Source organism: Camelus dromedarius, chromosome 21 (genome assembly GCF_036321535.1).
Source record: "Camelus dromedarius isolate mCamDro1 chromosome 21, mCamDro1.pat, whole genome shotgun sequence".
In the NCBI taxonomy this organism is placed as follows: Eukaryota; Metazoa; Chordata; class Mammalia; order Artiodactyla; family Camelidae; genus Camelus; species Camelus dromedarius.
In genome coordinates this window covers 12,625,795-12,648,965 of record NC_087456.1, presented here as the reverse complement: position 1 = coordinate 12,648,965, position 23,171 = coordinate 12,625,795, and the positions used below count along the sequence as shown (strand labels likewise).

General features: G+C 47.4%; 1 protein-coding gene across 1 annotated transcript; it reads right to left on the bottom strand.

Moving 5' to 3' along the window:
* Positions 1-19,903: 19,903 nt before the first annotated feature.
* On the bottom strand, positions 19,904-21,874 carry GARIN4 (golgi associated RAB2 interactor family member 4). Its single transcript, XM_010992124.3, has one exon. It carries the CDS (start codon positions 21,727-21,729, stop codon positions 19,969-19,971), a length of 1,761 nt encoding a protein of 586 aa, XP_010990426.1. The 5' UTR covers positions 21,730-21,874; the 3' UTR covers positions 19,904-19,968.
* Positions 21,875-23,171: the final 1,297 nt, after the last annotated feature.

Genomic DNA, 23,171 nt, shown 5'->3' with positions numbered 1-23,171 from the left:
TCTGGAAGGCACAGCACAGACTTGGTTGGGGTCAGCTGACTGGTTGGGGCCCTCTCAAGCTGCCTCTCAGACACCGGAGCATGCTTGCTGTGGCTGAGGCTGGTCAGGCCCCTGTGAACCTACCTCGGGCCCTGCCTCCTGGTGGCCTCTGTCCTGCTGGAATTCCCGTCATGACCACACTCTCTTAACCAGCTCTCTTACCTTGCTGTGGGGTCAAATGCTGAATTGTCTTCCCTTGCCAGACTCATTGTCTCTGTCTCTCTTCTCACCCACCGGACACTTGGTCCTTCCAGAGTGGGGCTTGTGTCCTGACCTCTGGCTGTCTACTCTGGGCCCCGAGGCTTCCAGCAAAAGGAGGAGATTTTCAGGGCTTGGGGTAGAACTAGGAGGCCCGTCCTTGACAGTGAGACCCTACCTAGGCCCTGCAGGTCTCTGAAGGGGCCCTCACTTCCCCATCCTGGGCGTCTGAGAGGCCACAGGGACCCAGCTTTAGCAACACCTCAGTAGCCAGCCACCTCAGCAGTGAGGCTCAGAAGGAGCTGCTGCCCTCCTGGGCTCAGCCTGGATGGCAAGAGGGGAGGGGCACCAACTGCTCTGTCTCTGTGGTGCCAGGGTTCCCTCCTCTAGGCCCCAGATCCATCTGAGTTTTTATGGTTGGTGGAGAGCACCAAGACATGGTTTGAACCCAACCCTGGGTCTCTGCTACCAAAAGAGTTGTCCGTGTTCTCAAAGTAAGTCTCAGATTCTTTGCCTGGGTTTGTTTCCTCATCTGCAAAGGGCTGAGGAGGCCCTGCCTCCCAGAACTGCAGTGCGGCCTGAATGACATCTGTGTGTTCAAGATGCTGGCACCTAATGAGTGGTAATAACCCCATTTCCCTGCTTTTGACATTTATCTACTGCCTACAGTGAGCCTATTCCTGAGGGTACAAAGGTGGTTAGTGAGCCAAAGTCCCTGCCTGCTAGGAGCTTCCACCCAACACCCTGGCTCAAACAGGGCAATGGCCGAAGGTCTGAGACTGGATCTGGCTGGGGGCATTGGGTACGGGAGGTGAGGCTGGGGTCCAAGGGATGGGCACCCAGTGTGTGAACTCTGCAGCAGGGTGATGGAAGTCTGCTCCGTGCCAGCTGGTCTTGACTCAGAGCTAATGGCTGATTCATGGTCTTCAGAGCTTTGGTTTGGAGGTATGGAGAGCCATGTGACTCACTGCTGTGCCAGCCAGGGAGACTGGAGGCTCTTCCACCCAGCAGTCTCTGCTCTTGGCACCTTTAGTTTCATGTTCCCTCACTTATTCTTTCATTTGTTCTGGGTTCTTACTAGCTGTGGGAACTTGTGAAGTACTTACCCTCTCAGAGCCTCAGTTACCTCATCTGTAAAAGGGGGATAAAAATAATATCTACCCAGTGAGATGCTGTGAGGATTAAATGAGATAATGAGTGTTAACATGGTACCCAGAAGGGAGTATGTTCTCAATACTCATCAGTCAATAAAAATTGTGATAATGTCTCTACTTTGATGACCAGCAAGTACCTTATACTCAATATTTCCTCCCCACAAACCAGCTCCTTGGCCTCACTCTCTAGTTCCCTTTAACGGAATCTGCATTCCTCCTACATGTCCTTGGGGACCTGGTCACCTGGCTTCTATTCTGTTCTTTTCTCATGATCTTTCTACCATCTCCACGTGCCCACGTTCAACCCTTCGTTAGGTTTTCCCTGGGCTCCCTGACATCGGTGTCCCCATTTAATCCCTCTCCACATAGACACCAGATTTAGCTTTTGGATTATGTCACTCTCTTTCTGTGGAACCTCCAATGACTCCCTAGGGGGCCACTGCCTTTGGACTTCATCTGCAGCATCAGCTCTTCCTGATTCTACAGTAGCTGGCCTTCAGACTGGAACTGCAGTATTAGAGCTCCTGGGTCTTCAGCCTGCCAGGTCACCCTGCAGATTTTGGAGTTGCTAGTCTCTGTAACTGCATGAGAATTCTCTTACTTGGGGGAGGTTGGTCTTTTGTTCATGAAGGGCAATCTGATTTGCTCAGAGTCCACCAATTTAATTGTTAAACTCATGCCAAAACACCCTCAATAGAAATACCCAGAATAATGTTTGACAAGATATCTGGGCATTCCATGCCTGAACCAAGCTGACAACATAAAACTAACCATCACTCTACTCATATTTCTTCCCATGTCTCCCCTCTTGAAAGGATGCTAAAAACTCATCCACTTTGAGGAGTACTACAGGGCACTTTGTCTCCCAGGAATATTTACATTGTATCTCTAATGGTGGAACTTCAGCTCTGATTTCCAAGTATGATTTTGGGTGGTGGCTGGGGTGGGAGGGACTTTCTGAAACTTCTGAAGAAATCACAGCACACTGGAATCTCTGTCTGCTAGCTGCTGTCCATGACTGGCATTCCTGCTAGGTTTGGCTCACTCTTTTGCAGCTTTGCAGAATGCAAGAGTTAATGCTCCAAGCAGAGCAGCAAGGAAAACTGGGAAGCAGAGCAAAGTACAGGGCATGAAACCAACCAGGAACCACAAAGAGTACTCACCCGTGTGAGGAAGAGGACCTTGCTGCTAGGCCAGTAAGGAAACAAGAGATCCCAGGGCTCTGGGAGCTGGGAAGTAGAGTCCAGGGTGAAGACACATGTACGTGCATGCATATGTGTGTGTGCATGTTTATGTGTGTGCATATGTGTGTATGAACCCTGACAGAAAGAGCTGGGCACACATCTTGCCATTCCTCAGGCTCTGATGTTTCAGGTGTCTCTGGCTGCAACCCTGCCTGAGCTCGGTCCACTCTGCCCTTCTTTTTTGCCCCTTTGCCCACGACTCTCATATGCCAGGATCCAAACTCTGTCCCCTGGTTCTGTACCTGTGTCCTGTCCTAGGCCCTCAGTCTCCTCAGGGTGTTGGAAATCTGTGGTGGGGTAAGACTCAGGGGGCCCAGTTTCTCCTTCTGGTTCTGTCTCTGCATCTGCCTCATGTTCTTCTATTACAAAGTGACTCAAAGCTAGTTGATCTCCCAGGTTCTCTTCTACTTCTAACATGTGATTAATCATTTGGGAAAACAGGGAAATTCAATGAATCAGTGTATCGGGATATTACAGCTGCAAGTAACAAAACACTCAGAATAAAGAACTGAATGATCAGAGCTGATTCATCTCAGCAAACCCACAGATCAGAGTGAGGTGATTCTGGGATTGGTGTGGTGTCTCAGAGAGATCATCAAGGACTCAGGCTCTTCCACCTTCTCTCCTTGCCCTCTTCATGGCTGCCACTGTCTTCTCTCATGGTGGCAAGAAGACTGCAGCAGCTCCAATCTTCCTTTCTCATGTAGCAGCTCCTCAAATCAGGAAGAAAGGGGGTAAGGGTGTAATCAGTGAGGAAAATCTTTCCCAGAAGCTCCTAACAACTTCCTGTTGGGTCTCTTTGGCCAGAACTGTCACAGGTCTAAACTTAAACCAATTACTGGACAAAGGAATGGGAGTGACCAATCATGAGCCATCCACTTGGGCCTGGAGGATGTATGAACAAATGAAAACTTGGGGTTCTGTTGGCAAGAAAGGGTTGGAGTGGCAGTTGGGTGGATTACTGATTGTGCCTGCCACAGCCAGGGGGATCACTTTCAGGAGGCAAAACAAGAAACGGTCTCTGGTTGTTGTAACCAAAAAGAGAATTTACTGGGAGTAAGGTATGGAGTGCATCAGGAGGAAATAGGCAGGAAAGAAGCAGGAAGCACAATAAATGCTTTTTAGACAAAACTGGCTGGTATTCATCACTGTGAAAGAACTCTAGTGCCTCTGTGAAATGTATCCCTTGTTCAACATTGAAGTCTTGGGAGAAGTATCATGGAATCAGGATAGGATTCAGGTCTAAGACCTGGGCACCTGGGTGCAGAGAGGAGTCCCTGGCCTGTTCAGTCTCCAAAGCAGCCCAGCTAATATCCAGGAATTAGAAAAGCCTCTATTAAGCCTGTGGCTTCAGAGATGCAGTCCTTGAGGAGCAGTGGTTGGGCTTATGTATTTTCACCATGATTAATTACCCGGAAGCAAAGTAATGACTATACTTCATATCATTTTGCAAGTCTTATAACTGTTGAGTAAGTTTAATTTAACTGCAACACTAACATCTGTTTATGTCAGCCAACTTTGCAGTGTGGTTAACTGTTCACTTTCAAGGAATGAGAAAAATATGGTTAACAACAAACAACAAACATTACAAGGAACATCGGCTCTGACGAAGCTAGACTGGGGAGGAGTTTGATCTCAGGGCCATAACTGCAGCTGCTTTTCCCTTGCGTCTTTTCTGCTGGACCCTGCCCCCCTCCCCAGGGAAGGCGTTGGTAGGAACAGAGGCTCCTGACGGGCCCAGGTTGCATCTCCAGTGATTTGGGGATGGATTGAATTGCTTCGGCAGATAGAAGCAGGCGGTTTTGCATTTTGCAAGGTCCACGGAATTGAGGAAAAACTTCTGGTCATCTGCAGAATCTCCAGTTAAAATGAGTTGAATACAAGTTCACACAGCATCCGTTTCACCACCCCAGAATTCAGGGACCTCCGTCTGGGATGGAGGAACGGATAGGGCAAGAGCGCTCACAGCCAGTGTCGCGCAAGCGGACATGCAGGCTCGCGCATGCGCACACAGCGCAAACCCGTTTGCGCGGGAAACGCACGGCCTCCAGTCAGGGTCAGGGCCGACTTCCTGCGTCGTGTTGAAGTGTACTTGGGTCCTGGTGCCCGGCCGGTGAGCCTTGAGAATCCTCGGCCGGCTTTCCTGCCTATGAAGAGGACGAAACCACAGGGTCTGCTGAGGTAATGGCCTGAAATTTTTTCTTTTTCTTTTTGGTGCTAAGTGACCAATTTGCTGAAGGCTTCAGGGTAGGATTCATGCTTAGTCACAGACGCTTAGTGACAGACGAGGTCCCCCATTCTTGGGGGCCCACGGGGGTGGAGGTCATCATCTTAGCACATGTCAGACGTCCTTTCCTACATCCGCTACAGTTTAGACATTTCAAATATTTAATATCTTTCCTCTCCGGGCACACTGAACATCGGCAGAGAAACTCAGCAATGGTGGTTGTCACATCATCTAAAAAGAAATATTCTCTTATTAATCAAACTCCTGACTAGAATATTCAAACTCAGTCACTGTGCAATTTCAATCATCTTCTTTAAAACATCCCCCACTCTTACCCCCTTCCCCAGCTTATCAGGCCCACTAAATAGCCCCCTAGGGACCATCACAAAGTCTCTTACCAGGACCTCCAGGGGAGGAACTGAATCATAAAGGATGAGGAGGCCTTAGCCGGGGAAGGTGGGGTGAGAGAAGGGAGGTCAAGAGACAGTGGTATCCCAGGGAGAGGGGACTGCACGAGTAAGAGGATCCTGGAGGCCAGACATCACCAGGCGTGTGCTGGGAACGTAGGTCGCTTGGAGGAAGAGGGATTGCCAGAGGTCCCACAGTCGGTTAGTGGCAAAATCTGACAGTCTGTTCTTCTGTTCTTCCCTCAGACCCAGCTCCCTACTGGCTGAGTGGGCAACATCACCAACATCCGTCTGCCCCCCCCAAATTCTTTTGGTATTTTCTTTCAGGCTTTTGGGTGTGCCTCACGCTAACTTACTTAAATCTCTCCTCTAACAGTGAATGTTTGGTGGGGGTGGGTCCTGGGGTTGGACAGTGAGGCCTGAGGAGAGGTTTGATGGAGAACTGTAGGAGACATACTTCCTTTCTCTTCTGAGAACATTTTCAGAAGTGCCCTTGCTTTCCCTGGATATGGGGTGGGGGCTGCACACATCACAGGGTAGAAACTCTCAAAGGAGGTTTGGAAGAAGGAGGCCCCTGGGAGACAGACAAAAATGTGAAGTAGGAAAGCCCACATCTTAACCTTTCCCTCACCCCTTTGGGAAGGAATGTCAGGTACGCTGGTACAACCTGGTGTGTGGTCTTGGGAAGACCACAGAGATGGGACACTAACCAGAAGGGAGTCTCGTCCTATTGCCATGCACTTGGTAGTGCCCTCTGTGGGTGGGGGCTAGGGAGGGCAGCATACTTGGAAATTCAGGCAGTGGTCAGGTGAGCGGCTGGCTCACTTCGATGCTGAGGGTGATGCCTGGAAGCCCCTGGTGCATGTGCGGCAGTAGGACTGAGTCACACGTGTATCAGTTCTGTGTGTGATCACCTGCAGGTGTTCACTTTATCCTCTTCCCCCCTCCCTTGATGTTGGGCTGTCCTGTGACTTGTTTTGGCCAGGGGAATGTGAGTGTAACTCTAGCAGAAGCTTTTAAATGTGCTCGCTTTTGTGGTTGAGCTTCACCCCGACAAACAGAGCATGTCCTAGGTGTCCATGAGTCCCAGAATTCAGAGAAGCATGGGGCAGACATGAACACAACCCACAGTCTGAAGCAGAGCCACCCCAGCCAACATGCAGGCCTTTGGATGGGAAATAAATGGGATCTCCATCTGAGATTTCAAGGATGTTGTTACAAGGCATGGTCAAGAGCAACTACTAGAATATAGGTTCATTTGTGAGTGGCAGAAAATATAAATAAATTGTGACAAATCAGAAAGGTTTTATTCTCTCGCATAAAAAGTCTGGAGATAGGCCATCCAGGGGGTCATCCAGACCCAAGATCCTTCCAACTTTCTGGTTCATCCTTTCCAGGGTGTGGCCTCAGCTTCCTGGTCCAAAGTGCTGTGGATGCTCGAGGTCCAATTATCGTGTCCACACTCTAGCCAGGAGGAGGGAGGGAAGGAGAAGAGCACATCCATCTCTTGAAGGAGACTTCCTAGGAGTTTCACACTACAGGTAATTTTCAAAATATTTACAACATGGATTTCAATTAATCAAAATGAACGCCTGCTGTTAACATGTACATCTGTACCTGTGCATGTGGGTTAAACATCGGTCTTAATCACAACTTTCCACTTACATGTCTCATTGGCCAGATGTCAGTCGCAAAACCATTCCTAGCTGCAAGGAAGGCTGGAAAACATACTCTTTATTACAGAGAGCCGTGCGCCCACATATCTACCACCAAAGAAGGGGAGGGCATTTACAGTGGGACAGCTAGCATCTCTGCCACATATGAAAAGCACTTAAGCTCTTGGTACAGGTCTACAAGCCCTTTCCACAATTTGAGAAAGAGTTTTCCATTGTAAATCAACTATACTTCAATTAAAAAAAAAAAAGAATGTTCCAAATTTTTCGGAAAACAAGTATTTTTCTTAAGTCGTTAGATGGCAAAATTTGACCTAAAGTGCCTATTTATCCCACTTGTGAATATTCATAAATTTGCTGCAGAAATATGTTTGATTATGAGGTGCTGCCCTAGATTCCCCTAGGGTATCCCCCTACCTGGTCTCACACACACACACATACAAATGTACAGTATTACCTATAAGACCTGAAAAAAATGTCTGAATTTGAAACCCATTTATTTGGCCTCAGTGTTTTGGATAAAGGGTTTATACATCCCAGTTTGCTTGAGACATTCCGGTTTACACTTGTCCTGGTGAAATTATTCAGACTCTCCCAACTTTCACAATTGCCCAGTTTGGATGATAAATTATAGGGTCATCTTATGGATAAGGGATTGTGAACCTGTACAAACCAAGCTCTCAATAAATGGTCACAGTTATTCCTGTTTCCCAGCAGAGCTCCCATGGTGCCAGTTTAAATATACAAATATGCTAAAATGTTTCCTTAAGTAACCATTCAGTTCCTCATGGCTAAACTGTACCCTCTGGTGGGTTTTGGCTCCATTCTTCATGAATCCCTTTCCAAGATAGTGTGGCAGCCAGTTTCATCCCAGCTGCCTCTCAGAGCACACAAGCTTGGAAGCAATGAGCACTAAATCCAAGCAGTTTTACTGAATCACGAAAATGACTAGCACGTTCTGAACCTCGACAGACTTTTCTTTCTTTGTATCTGGCAAGTTTAAAAATAGGTCTGAAGATGACTGTGCAGCAGAATTCCACAAGAGTGGTACCCTCTTTCCGCAGTAGAGATGTAAGGAAAACAGTTGAGTAGAAAGGCGGTGTCTTGATTTCATTAATTGTCCTCCTGGTCTCAGGGCCAGGATCTCAACTGTGAACAGGGCTCGCCCTGGACTAGTCAGTAGAAGGCCCCCCTCTGTGCTCCTCCCCTCCACTCCCTCCATGTCCCCACTCCACATACCCTCTTAGTCTTTCCCACTGCGAGGCACCGAGTAGTGGATCCCAAATGTGGCTGGTCTAGGCTCATGCCTTGGGTGTGTGTGAAGACAGATTGCTGAGGCCTGTCCCAGGACAGTGATTTGGAAGTTAGGCACCAAGCCTGGGAATCTGGATTTTAACTATTCCCCTGGTGATTCTGAAGAGCAGCCCAGTTTAAGAGACACTGGCATAGTGCAGTGAGGAAGGACTTTGGAAACAGACAAAGCTGAGTTCAAATTTAACTTCTGCCACCATGGCCCATGGCTATTACTAAGCCTTTCTGAGTTTCAGTTTGTCCATCTGTAAAATGTGAAATGAGTAAAATAGTGTATTTTAAATATTTTTCTGATTGAAAGTCTATTCCTCATCTCAAATATAAAATCAGACACTCCCCAGGCACCTTCTTAACCCAAGGGGAGAATGAGGGTAAGAATCTCACTGCTAAAAACAACAGGCTTATGCTTGCCTCCCACACTATCCTCTGTCCCCCTCCCATCTGGAAGAGCAAAGGGCAGAGTTCATGACCTCAAGGTGACAGCTAAAGTAGTTTGTCTATGCCTGGCAGGTAGAACGCAGTCAACAAATATTTGTCAGTTGCTTGCTTGATTTTATGTTTTTGTTTACCCAATTTCCTCTAAAGTCTTTAGGAATCTAGTTCTTGGAGAGGCATGGTGGGGGAGAGGTGACTGTGGGATTAGATAATATTTTATAGTTGGACTTTTCTATTTCTGCTGTATTTGTGGCAGTATGACTTAACGAGAGAGGAGAGTCTTTAGAGTCTGATGAACTGTGCTTCACATCTTGCCGTCACCATGCTGTTGGTTAGGACAAACTAAACTCTCAGTGGATTAACACAGTGAAGGTTTACTTCATCCAAGTTATAGTCCAATGCAGGTAGCAGAGGGCAGGGTGAAGGATGCTCTGCTCCATATAGTCATTCAGGGAGCCAGCTCCTTCTCCCATCTTCATGGCTTCCTACTGCCCTGGGTCTTCCAGATAGTGATAGGAAGAAGGATGATGGACCAAGGCTTTCATGAATTAGGACCAGAAGTGACAAAATCACTTCTGTCCCTATTTCACTGACCAGTGATGTGGTCAGACTGATAGCAAGAGGGTCAGGAAATAAAGTTTAACACATCCCTAAGAAAAAAAGGAGAAAATGGATAGTAATGAGCAGTAGAAGGTCTGTGACCTCGGGCAAATGACTTTAACTCTTAGCCTTAGTTTCCTCATCTGTACAATGGGAATTATACACATCTAGTGGGATGGTTGTAAGACTTAAAAGATGTAATATACATGATATGCTTGATACACAGTGTGTCCTTCCCTTTTAAATATGTGGAAGAGCACATTTCCTTTCTTCTGAGTAACCCCAAATACTGACTAGTTGAAAGTTGGCATTCAGCAAACCTTCTACCTAGTTAGGGGGACACAGATGAGAACACAGCTCTCCCTGTCCCCTGAGGTGGAGGGTTCAGTGTAGGTCATCTTTCAAGGAAGCAGTGAGGTGGACTCCGAATCTTGGGGGAGTTTGTCTTAAGGTCTTTTCATGGCACGTGTTAAGGGTTTGCTGGAGTATTACCTTAACAACCAGATGCAACTGTTTCCTAGTTACCTGGAGGAAAGAATGGGAAGAAAATGACCTCCCTGGCAGCACAAAGCATTTATGTTAATGTAAACTAGAAAGTTCTGATGACACTTAGCAGACTGTTGGAAAGATTTTGGAAAAAGTCTTTTCTTCTGGTGAAATCTTTAAGAAAAGATCAGTTTCTCCCTCTTGGAGTTACTCAGCACATCCTAGAGGCAATAGAATAGGTTGTTGCTTCTGGAGCCGCCTTCTTCTCTCCCGTCCTTTCTTGGAGTGGCCCTCCTCTCCTTCCTCCTGCAAATGAGACAACTAAGGCTTTATGCCTGAGTTGACCTACTCGACAGCTATCCTCTGAGGCCTTCTTGATAGGAACATCCAGACTGCTTAACCCCCCTGGCCAGGTTCCAGAACATTCTGTTCACTTGACCAGCCATACCTAATGAGGACAAGTAGAAGAGAGTCAATCCAGAAGATGCAAGAAGAGAGGAGAATAGCAGAGTGTTGTCATGGGGACGAAGACACAAATAAAACGCCTTGTTGCAGAAATGCAGTGCCCTCCAGCTTGTACCCTGTGGGGTGGTTTTGGCAGGGTGTGGGGCTGGACCGGAGCTCAGAGCCAAGAGAGGAGAAGCAGGGAAGGCTTGGCAGCCAGATGCTTTCTCTTCCTCAGACTTCTTGCTGGGTCACTTAGTAACGACTCGGCGCCCAGGCTGTGCTCCTTCCTCTGAATGACTTCCAGCCATATCCCTCCCCAACCCCAACTGGAGGCCACCCTATTTTTAAATTTCTCTTGGGAAGTAGATTCCAAAATTTCCCTAAGTCTTCCTGTCAAGGAGGCCTCTGATTTCCAGTAAATCTAGGGTCACATAGTTTTCTATATTCATTTGCATTAAGTTTGCATAAATTAGCATGCCACTCAGAGTCTAAGCAACCCCAGGAATTAATGCAAATGGGCTCTGGCTTTTGTGGCCCAAGGAAGTGGCAGAGGAAGGCTGCCTCATCCTCAGAGAGGGTGGTAGCCCTGACTTGTAAGCAGGAGATCCTGTCATCCCCTTGGCTTACAGAGCCTTGCCTTGGGCCCAGAGAGCTGTATCAGTGTTTTCCCTCTGTTTTCTGGACCTTGAAGCTTCCTCCCCTAATGTGTTGGAGCCTATGAGAGGGAATTTGAGTCACATGGTGGGTGCGGGGGTAGGTCAGTGGAACAGGAGCTGAGTGAGGAGGGACCCTCAGATCTGAGTAAAGATCAGAAGGGAGCAAAGCTAGGGGCAGGGGTGGGAGCAGATATGGAAGGTCCCAGTGAGACAGAGCCTCTCACTGGAGATGGCGACAGCCCATGGGGGAAGGGAAAAAGGGGAGAGGGGAGAAGGAGCAAGAGTGGGCGCGTTAAGTAGAAGCAAGTTGGTGGCAAGCACAGCGTGGCTAGTTAGAATGGAGAGTGGACATTTGTTACCTAGCAAGTTAGTGGTCCCAGATAGTGTGTGGCCAGGCGGGTTCCCCAGGGGCCATTTCCATCCTCTCTCACCAGGCAGGTGTTGGACTGGGATTTCTTGCTGGGGCCTGGAAAGTCATCCCTTGGGTCTGTCAGGGGATTCTCTGAGGTGTCACAGCCTGAAAGTGCAGATGACAGATTTTCAGGTGGTTCCAGGTGAGACAGATGACAGCAGGACAAGACTTACATTGTTTTTCCAGAAGAAGGAACAGGCCACTCTGCCCACAAATACCAGTTGTTTCCCCAGTGGCCACACAGCTTGAGGGGAGGGTGGTATTCAATGTGGTACCCACTGTTCTTAGTACCATCCATGGTTCTAAGCCATGGAGTTTATTGACTGCTGGCTGCAGGCTGGCCACTCTCCACAGGGTAGGGTCTGACACCGTCTAAGGCTATGTTCTTCATGGAGTCACCCCATGGTGGGGTCAGGGATGTCAGACCTCTTGGGATTTAATCCTGGCTCCACCACTGGGGGCCTTGTGTAAATTATTTGAGCTCGTCTGTGTCTCAATTTCTTCATCTGTAAAATGGGGATAATATTGCCTACTTCATAGAGTTGTGGAGAAGGAACAAAACACAATAATTCCTACAGAGTTCTTAGAACAGTGACTGCCTAAGAGGAGGGACTCAATTGATATTACCATCATTATATGCAACAGTTCCAAATAAGATGCAATGAAAAGATTACAGAACTTGGAGAGAAGCATGGGGTGGGCTCCCAGTTTAGGCTCTGTGCCCAGTGTGGCAGTTGCTTGTGCGATTTCAACTCAAATTGATGCAGCCACAGAAGCAGACTGTGTAGATGAGGGCCAGGCATGGGCTCTGGCCAACCACAGGCTGGGAAACGACTCTGTTGGCTGATGATGTTTCTTTTTTTTCTCTCTCTCCAGGAGGGGAGTATGAAGGAAAAGAAAGTGCTCCTTTATTTGTTTGGCAGGAAGGAGACATGGCTGGAGAAAGGGACCCCGGTAAAAAGAAAGGCATGGGACCCTCCATGTTTTGTTTCACTCCCACTAGAGGGTCCTTGGGGAGGGTCTGGCATGGCAGGCAAGAAGGGCCTAAACTTCATTAGTGATGTCTCTCCATGTCCTGGGTCCCCTGTGAGTTAGAGCTGGCAGAGGGCTGCTGGAAGGAGGGGAGGAGGGGACTATGGAAGGTCACAGTCACGCCTGGATACAGGAGAATGACTGATGGACTGGTGACTGTAGGTCTTTCTAACAAACATTTATGGAGCTCATAATATATGCCAAGCTCTATACTGCACCTGGGGACCCAGAAGCAATAAGACATGGCCACTCTCCTAAAGGAACTTGCAGGCTATACCAATTAAAATAATTTTTTCAATCCCTTCCTCCCAACAGAATCCTGCACAGATGACAATTCTCCCCCTGTCCTGGGTACACAGACAGCCTTGGGGATTCTCACTGTTGGCCTAAGGTGACTTCCCTGACAGCACACCTATGTTCCACTCTCAGTTTGTCACTGACTTGCAGAGCTGCTATCTGTAGCCAAAAGCACTGGGCTGGTGGATTACAAAAAATTCTGAGATACTTCTTAGCAGGCTGTTCTCCACATTATTGTTACTCAGATCCCAGAGCAATGTGCCAATGTGTTAGTTCCCCTGCTTTTTTTCCAGCTCTTGCTCTTTCCTCAAGATTCAGCTGCTGTGCTTTGGGATGTCTAGTGGTCCAGCCTGGGCTACTCTGGGATCCAGACTCCTCTTGCTTGGAGTTAACAGAGGAAATAGACTTTAACATAACAGAGCTGTCTTTTAGGCCTGGCCTTAAAAGTTGTGTCTTCCTGTCCTGTGTCACCTCCGAATTATCCTCAGCCTGACTTCAGTTATCATCAGCCTAAGTTAAATAGACCATCCATGAATGCCCAGAAAATTCCAAAACTGGCTGCTAGTTGATACTTGAATTCAGGGAATTCTTAGACTTCAGGATTAGAAAGGCTCTACTTGTGTCTGGGGTACAAGGAGGTTGTTGGAGGGGGGCTGGTTGCATGGATCCCAACTTGCTGCATCCACAACCCCACTCCCCTCTATCCATCTCTGAAGGCTGGGCTGGCCCAGGGCTGGGATAGCCCTCTCTGGGCACAGAAGCTTGCCAGCATTGATTTCGTTCCTTAACCAAGAGGCCAAAAGGACATTGTGATGGTGAGAAAATGAATGTGAAACAGAAACAAATGGCTTTAGTTTCAGAAAATCAGAAATGAAAAGCAAGTGTTGACGTTCTTTGAGACCCATTGTAGACTATGTTTTGTGCTGTGCTAGCCAGAACTCCACTATTTACTTGAAGTTGGACCTTGGGAAAGTCCCTTTCCTCTCTAGGCCTCAACTTCCTCATCTGTAAAGTGCATTTGGAATTAGTCAAGATCCTTCTGGGCCTGACATGCTATGGTTCTAGGTGTTCCAGTAATCTAGCACCCAGAGGTCAAAGAGCTTGAAGGCATGTGGGGAGAGATGAGGAGGAAAGGATTAAGAAAGGTCCATTGGGAGTCCTGGTGAGTTTAGTTAACTGAAAGGGGAGAGGAAGAGAGGGGAGTAAAAAAGTAAAGTGCAAATGAGGAAGAAGGGAGAGCACAAGAGGAGGAGGTGAGGTGGCCACCACAGTTCCCTCAGGGCTCCTCAGGTGCATCCTGGCCAGGTTTACTTTGTTAGGGGTGGGGTGGGGTGGGTTTGACAGTGGCAAACTATATTTTCCAAAGGGGGCCACGATGATACTGCCACCCTCTGTGTTCTTTTACAACGTGGCCTTGCCATTTCCCTAACAAGAGATAGCGTCTAGTTCCTCTTCTGTTAAATCTGGCCTGGGCTTATGACTCCCTTGTAACCCTGGAGTGTGGAGCAGTTGTGCGGGATGACTTCTGAGGCTCAGTCAGAAGCAGCTTCCACTTGGTTATCTTGGGCACTTGCTCTGAGGGATGCCATCTGACCACCTGAGACCGTCATGCTGGAGATGCCATATGTAGGCATTCCCAGTGACAGTCCCAGCTGAGCCTACCTTCTAGCTGTTTCTCTCAAGTACCAGACTTGTGAATGAAGCCACTTTTGACTCTCCAGGCCAGGCTACTGACATCACCTGATACCACGAGGAGCAGAAGATTTGCCCCACTGAGCCTTGCCCATAGGCCTCATGTGGAAGAATCTCTGAGATATTAGAAAATGCTTGTTTTTTTTTAACATTTTTTTTAAGGAAGTGTAGTCAGTTACAATATGTCACTTTCTGGTCCCACAGTGTCCCAGTTGTGCATATACATACATATATTTGTTTTTATATTTTTTTCATTAAAGGTTATTACAAGAATATAGTTCCCTGTGCTATACATAAAAAAACTTTTTCTTTTTAATTTATTTTTGTATATAGTGGCTAACATTTGCAAATCTCAAACTCTTGAATTTATCCCTTCCCACCCCCTTTCCCGGGTAACCATAAGATTGTTTACTAAGTCTGTGAGCCTGTTTCTGTTTTGTGGATGAATCCATAGTGTTCTTTTTTTTTTTTTTTTTAAAGATTCCACATATGAGTGATATCATATAATATTTTTCTTTCTCTTTCTGGCTTACTTCACTTAGAATGACAATCATTAGGTCCATCCATGTTGCTGCAAACAGAAAATGCCTATTGTTTTAAGTCACGAAGTTTCGGGATAGTTTGTTATAAAGCAGAAGGTACTGGAGCAGGATGGTAGGAGATGTTAAAAAAATAAGCTCCCTTGCAATGAAAAACCCTTAAAAATGTATAAACAAGATTCTTAAGATTTCAGAGATGTGTGAAATTTCAAAATTAATTTGGAAACCAACTTTTACTTTTGCCTATTAAGGACATTACAACAAGATTACCATTTTCTATAGATCACCATATTATATATTTTTAAGTATATTTTGTCATGAAAAAGGGATAAAAGTCACTATATCCCCCTAGAATGACTAAAATGAAAGAGATAAACAACATCAAATGTTGGCAAGGATGTGGAACAAGGACTTTCATACATTCCTGGTAGGAATTATTATCTTCCTGGTTGGAATTATTATTATTTCCACAGCCATTTGGGAAAAAAGCTTGGCAGTATAATCTAAAGCTGAATGCATATGTTCAATCCCATTCCTAAGTATATGCCCAACAAAATTTATGTATATTTTTACCAAAAAGTATGTATATAAATGTTCATTGTGGCACTATTTTTAATAGCCCAAGACTAGCAATAACTCAAATCAACAGCAGAATGAGTAAATTGTAGTGTATTCACACAATGGGATACTGTATAGCAGTGAAAATGAATGAGCGATTGCCTGGAAAAAGTCATGGACAAATCTCATAAATATGATGTTAAGGGAAAGAAACCAGAGTTAAAGAGAACATACTATGTGATTCAACTTATGTAAAGTTGAAAGGCAAACAATGTTTATCTCTGGAGTTAGGAGCTAGGGTAGTGGTTCCCTGTTAGTGACTGAAACAGGGGTACTTTCAGGGTTGTGGTGATGTTCTGATTCTTCACCAGGTGCTAGTTATGTGGGGTTGCTCATTTTGTGACATGTCATTGAGTGGTGTGCCTACAGTTACACACTTTTCTGTATGAATGTTATAAGTTGACCCTTGAACAACGTTGGGGTTAGGAGCGTTCATCCTCTGCCCAGTTGAAAATCCAAGTGTAAATTTTACAGTCAGCCTTCTGAATCTGTGGTTCCTCATCTGTGGATTCAACCAACCTTGGATTGTGTGTATTTAAAAAAAAACTCTGCGTATAAATGGACCCAGGCAGTTCAAACCTGTGTTGTTTATCACACCACACTGCGATCTGTGTTACTAGTGTGCGCGTGTGCTGGCGTGTGTGTGTGTGTGTGTGTTTGTGTGTGTGAACATCCTCGTGGTCCCTCATTCCCTATCTTGCCCATGGTAGGTGCTCGACAGTTATTTCTAAAATGACTTCCAGGCTGCAGAGCGACCCTAACTAACTCTACCCAACCCATATTTTTGGTGGTCATTCATTGTCCTCTTGAGTTGGAATCTCCAGCCTCCCATGGGACCTTTCAGCCGTTTCACACTCTGCCACTCTACTACCAGGGGCCTGGAGCCCTGCAACAAGGATGAGACACATCCCCACTACCCAGACCCTCTTGCCTCCCACAGCTCACACCTCTGGGATTGGCATGAGGTTAATTGTGCTGTGACAAAGGGAAAGAAGGGTCATGGTGACTCAGCCTCAGTCCTGGCTCCCCTCATTCAAGTGCCAACCTGCAGTACCAGCATGTGGCCACAAGGGGCTCTATGGGGTGGAGGGCTCTGTTCAAACATGTCATGCCCAGATGAACAAGGAGCTGCTCATGGGGTCTCTCCTCTCCAAGATCTCCAGGTGCTGAAGACCCACAACCCACCTTGGCTGCCTTATCCTGGTGTTTTACCCTTAGCCTACCCTGTAGTACATCTACAAGCTGTTGTTTTGTATCTTAACACATTACTCCTTGCTTTCCCATGAGCCTCTCTTCTGGCCACCCCCTCTACTGACCGATAGTCACCGTAGGGGAAAGTCACCTCCAGTTTTGTCAGTTCCGCTTCTTTAGATGAGTACCACGCCTACACCATGAGCTCCCTGTCTTTCAGGATGTGGGCTGGAAAATTGTCCTGTTCTATCTCTCCATCTTTTCAACATCTCCCCTAACTCTGCCCCAATCTGTCTCCCCAGTGCCACCCAGGTTTGGGCCTCCCCATATCTGGCCAGTATTAATGCAGTGGCTTCCTGGAGGATCCCCTGTCTCCGACAGCCCCCTGACAGTCAACTCTTCACCCTGGAGCCAGAGAGATCTTACTCCCATCAAGGGCTAGCCTTCAGTGGCTCCCCAAGTCCCAGACATTCATGCAGTACTCCAGGTCCCCTGAGATCCAACTGCCTGATTCTCCAGCCTCATGTCTGTCCTCTCTTGCTCACCAACCAGCAGTACTGAAATACTTGTAATTGCTCAACACACCATGATATTTAGAGCCTTTGTACTTTGCACACTCTCTTTTCCGTGGCCTGATACTCTCCCTGCCCTTCGCCCACCCCTCCACTACCTTTACCCTGGCTCCTCATACTCCCTCTACCTGGCAGAGCCCTGTTCATACTTAAAACTGCCAACTCCTCAGTGATGTCCTCCCTAACCGACAACTCCTTCCCATGCCCTGGAACCCCTCCTGTGAATGGATCCTGTCCCTGACCATGTGTCTCTCATTGCATCTGTCACTCAAATTTGTGATAATTACTCACGACTGTCCTTTCCCCTCCACTGTCTCTATACCTCTGTGCAGGACCCGGGTAGCACAGAGTAGGTGTCACTTAGAAGTTGTTCCCCTGAGGTAGCTTCCTCTCTGCACCATTGCCTCTCACCTTGAGCAAGTTCTTGAAAAGCTCAGAACTTCCATTTGCTGATCTGCAGAATGGAGAGATGTGAGAATCAGAAGGGGGCACGTATATTAAATAACTTTATAAAGGGCTAAGAGCTATGCATGTGTTTTTATTACATTTTCTTCCTCCAGACCAGCGTTAATCAGCATTTGCCTGTGTGAAAATCATAAGATCCAAGGAATGTGATGTGATCTTTTTATGATTTCTCCACCGTGAGTCCAGGGAAAAGCTGGTGAAGAGTAAACCATTAATTATGATTCCCCGCAGCCTGCAGGCTTCTCTGAAGCTCCAGGTTAATGATTCTGAGGTTGTTTTTCTCACAGGGCCAATTGGTATCTAATCTTTGGCATGGTATGTCCCTTCTTTCTTAAGAATAACTTGACTCATCCTGGGGTCAGGAACCTTGTTTGGCCAGAGAAAACAGTAGATATGTGTAGGTCTTGGGCTATTCCCCTTTCTCATCGGTGCCCAGTGCCCACCATTCCCTCCACCAACAGAAGAGACCTTCCCCACCCTCCGTGATGATGTCTGTAGAAGTCACAGACTGAAGGTCCAAGCAGCGAGGATGCTGTGACCCAACAAATAATTTCCCTCATGTGAAGGTGTAAGGATTTCGTTTTGGAACCCCCAGAAAGAGAAAGTTCCTGAAGATTTGGTGTGAAGAAACAACCAAAGTTTAATTAGCAGCTGGGGGGAGGACTGGGCTGCAGACAGAGGCAGCCCCACTTGAGAGTGGACCCTGGAATTCCAGGTGGGAGCCTGTTTGTGGCTGCAGCTCGGGTCACACCAGAGGCTGGGGTAGAAGCCTGGGAGCCAGACACAGCTCGGAGGTGGTCTGGATGCTCTTGAAATAAGGTCAGCTAAGGGCAGTGAGCTCACTGTAGTCTGAAAACTGAATCACGGTGTCTCCCCAGCACCTACGTTTCCTTCCCCTCAATCCAGTAAAATTGATGCTCATCTCTGTAGAGTTTGGGAAAACAGTGTTAAGAATGCTGGGTTTCAGGTTCTTGTGCTGGTCCTGTCTCAGGCTTGTTTGCTTTACTTCCTTCCCATGCTTCAGACAGGGCTTTGCATAAGGAAATGGGCTGATGGATCACGGTTCTGTGAAGATCCCATTGTGTGACTGGAGCAGGTTACCTTCTCTGAGCTTCAGTGTTCTCCTCTGTAAAAATAGGAATATCATTCCTTCTGTTTCTAATAACCAAACACGTGTTCTTGTAATTTACCTTTAGGAAATGTAATTTAAAGAGAGCAAGCCTTTCTGACATATCACTTTTGTGCATACATGAAAGTGAAAACATAAGGGAAAAGCATTGGCAATAATTTTATCACAACTGCCACGGTAATTGTAGGACCATCCTGATTTCAGAGATAGTAAAATGTCAAAAATACATCTGTGTGCCTACCACTTTGCTTGAGAGAACAATTCCCAGCAGCACTGACAGCCTTGTGTCAGTGGTTCTTGATTTAGCCTTTCCACTCTAGAGAAAACTGTCCCAAATTTTGTTTACTGTTCCCTCATTTTTGTCTACAGCTTTATGAAACATACTGTATGTGATATATATGATCTTATTTCTGAACAGTTCTGTAAGTGGAATTACATTTCATTCTTTAATGTTTTTAAAAATCATGTTGTTGATCTATGCTAATGTGTGTAGCTCATTCATTTTTCACTATTGAATATCCCACTCTCTTCATACCCTGCTGTATTAATTCTGTTGATGGAAATTTGGGCTGTTTCCAGTGTTTTGCTATTATTTTTACTATAAACATTCTCACAGTTGTTTCTTAGAACATGTGTGTTTCTCCAGGTATCTAGGAAGGGAATGGCTAAGTCTAGATGAGAGTGTTTACTGTTCTGATTGCCAGCAAATGCTGCTGCCCCATTTAGCCTGAGGGGATAGGAGGCCTGTCCTTGCTTTGTTTACAGACCTTCAGGGGGAATAAACATTTATAAAAAGGTTAGGGAGATGGTGACCATAGACCTTCCCAGGCTGGAGTCTGATTTTCAGCAGTGGCTCTGGGGAGGCAAAATGCAGCATTCCTGTTGGTACCACTGAGCATGTGTGTGAGGTGGGGCTGCCCCTGCCTGGACACTGAGGTCTCAGGCTGCAGCACGGCTGACATCACAGAATCCACTGTGAGGTCACTACTGGGCTTCAGGACCTAGAGATTCAGACAGAACACTACATGCCTTTCTCTGGTTGTATGGTTCTTTATTTAAACTGCAGTAAGGAAGCTGGATTAGGCTTTCCAGGGATACTTCCCTGAGTCCTGGTCCCCTTTGCAGCTTCCAGCTCTGGGTCCTGTTAATGGGCTTCAAAGGTCACTGTCTCCATGGTCTCAGCCTCCACAGCATCGATGATCTCCAGCTCCTGGCCACTCTCTGCTGTCTCCACGATCACTTCCATGCTGGTCCTTCCCACTGCCTTAGCCAGGATGTCCTCATCTTCATCTTGCGGTGGAATCACTGCTTTTGTAGTAAGATTGGCTCTGACGCTCCTCAAGAAAGTGCTGATCCTGCTGAGTCTCTTGGTGTCAGAACCTGAACTCCCTGTGGATAAGCTCCTACTTGATTTGTGTGAGGTCCTGGACTCCTTGGCAATGGGAGCGTGGCTGATGCCCTTGTGCGCTGTACCCCGCTTGCTGTCCTCCGGGCTGCCACGGCCTTTCTCCTTTTTGTTGTCTCTTGAGGCTCTACGGCGGGCTGAGGACTGGCTGGCTGCTTTTCGGATTACCTTGTCCCCCGATGCCCTATGGCGGCTTTCCCCTGACCTGCGGTGCTGGAAGCTCCTGAGAGCTCTCTCCTTTTCCCGTCGCTCCCTTCTCTCCCTTCTTCCCTTGTGGGCCTGGGACACTTGCTGTGGCCTCCCATCCTGTTCGCTCACTTGGCCTTCCTGTGGTAAGGTGGAGATGAGGGGCCCCTGGTCTTCGCTGTGGGCTGTTCCTCTGATGGTCTTGCTGGGTTTTGCTCCTGCCACAGTCATGCTGGCCTCAGGGGAGAGGCTGGTGGATGTGCTGGAATTATACCCCGAATTGTTCACGGCACCTGCCACGCCCCATCTCATGCTCCTCAGGGATATGTTGTCAGTGCCTGCAGTGGCTAGCTTGGTTTTGCTTCCTCCTGGATTCTTGGTGGCTGTGGCTGCTGTGGCCATGCCCAGCTGTTCTGGGGCAGGAGATGTGGACCCTGCCATGCTCAAAGTGCCTGCTGCAGTGCTTGCCGCTGCCACCTCTGTCATTGATCTCGCTGCTGACTCTTTGCCAAGCTCTGTAGGTTTTGTGTTTGTGGTGGTTGCATAGGAAATGGTAGTGAGTTTAAGGGAGTCCAGTTGGATCCCCTCCCCTCCAGCAAAAGCTGCAGAGGTGGCCGCGGCCACCTCGGAACCCACGTGGAGGCTCCTGATGCTCACCTGGTCTTGATCCCCTTTTCCTTGGAAATCCGACGCTGCTGGGCTCCTCCTGTCCTCCTCCTCAAACACCGGCATGCAGATCATGTCTCCTGCTGGAATGGCACAGGTGCTGCTGTTACTGTCCACTGGTGGCCGCAGGAGGTAAATCAGCTTTTCCCAATGGGCAAAGAGGTCTTCCCGCCCATCCAGAGGGGGACACAACTGCAGGTAGCAGGAGCGGCCCGTAGCGAACTTAAGGCGCAGCTGTTGTTTCTCGCGGTTGTGAATGGAGATCCTCATGAACTTCAAGGGAAGGAGCCTGGTGAGCTCTAAGGTCTTGGCAGCCTTGCGGCCTTTCCCCTTGGTGGCCTGGCCCCGCCCAGCATGCTCTTCACAGCCGGCGGCTGGTCGGGCCAGCAGCATGACATCTGGGAGCGGGAGGATGGGGCTGGTGGATGCAATGCCCACGGTCACCATGCAGACACGGTTGTGCACATCGATCACTTCTCCCCTTTTGGTGATCTGGATAAAGTCGCTCTCAAATATCGGTGCGTACTTGAATATGTCGTATTCTCCCTTGTGCAGTTGCCGCTGCAGTTTCCCCATGGCAGTGTTGAACATGCCCACTCCCGAGCCGCTCTGGGCCGTGTAATATGGTAACAGAAACTCCCTGCTCATGGCTGTCTTTGGTCACGACAAGCAGTGCTGGCAAGACAGGTCCCTGGGTCTTCCCTTCCTTGGCCTCGTTGGCAGAAGAGGGAGCAGTGGAGCTCCTGCGTGTCACAGGTGGCTCCACAACAGGTCTCCCAAGCCCACCCCTACCCTCGGGCCCCCCACCTTTGCTTCAGGCAGGGGTGGGGGCACAGATGATCCAGGTGGGGATGCTGTAGGATGCCTGGCCCCCAGGCTGAATCTCTTCAAGTATAGAGGGGTATGATAGGCTCCCCTCTGCCTCACCTCACTTCTGCTTCTGATTTTTTATCTTCCCGAGAGGCTGTGAACTGCAGTACTAGTGAGAGAAGCAACCACTCTCTCAGCCTAAACCCTCTGCACAGGCATATTTATCCTCTGCTGCCTTTGTGACCTGTCACTGTCACATACCCCTTTGTTCGTATCCTCCAGCCACCCCCTCTGGGCAGGGCCACCATCTTCCCCCAAACACCCCATTGACCCTACAGAGGACAGGCCCACCCTGCCAGAGACTCAGGTGGGTACCAAGTAAAAATTTCTCCAAATGGGAAAATTTTGTGTGGTTGCTTTTTTTCTCCTCCAAATTCAGCAACTAGACAAAATCTATAGGTAAATAAGATAATGGGATAGATTTGAACTATATGAGCTCATGGTTTAATTTTTTCAAATAACCTAGAATTGGCAGTGTTGGGCCTTAGTCTGTCCTTTCATAAAATCTCAGTGAGCGTTGACGATGATGATTTTTAAAAATAACATTAAAATTGCTTCTCCAAATTAACACAACAGTGTAGACTGACTTTATTTCAATAAAAAAAATCATAAAGGAAATAAAAAGTGGAGTTACAAAATGAAAATTTTAAAACTTGCTTCTCATAGGCACCATGCTATATTCTTGACATGTGATCATAAGAACCCATTGAGTTTGGTGCTGTTGCTACATTTTCCAGTTTACAGGTAAAGAAATTGAGGTTTTATCACTTATCTAAGTTCACAGAACTAACGGTAGTGAAGGCAGTATTTGAATGTAGATGTAGTTGATTCTAAAGCCTTTGTTCTGAACCACTGTAGTGCTTTGCCCCGAAGGAAAGCTTCAGCCACCCAAATGTTTGCAAACTGCACTGATTTAAGTACCTTTAAGGAGACCTACTTAGTGCATCATTAGAAGCTGCATAATTAATTCTGCATGTGTGCATATGTTATGAAGAGAACCCAAGACAGCAACTGGGCTGATTTGGGGATTAAATTATCCAGGGGATCACCGCAGACTCTCCCCTCCCCTATACTTGTGCAAACAGACTGCATATGGAAGCCTATTATTCTCTCTTATGACCCTCATCCTCTCCTCCCTCCTGGCCACTTTTTAAAGTATATTTGATTTACAATGTTATGTTAGTTTCTGGTGTACAGCATAGGGATTCAGTCATACATAT

Coding starts and splice junctions, on each gene's coding strand:
- GARIN4 (XM_010992124.3), bottom strand. CDS start 21,729: ATGAGCAGGGAGTTTCTGTTACCATATTACACGGCCCAGAGCGGCTCG.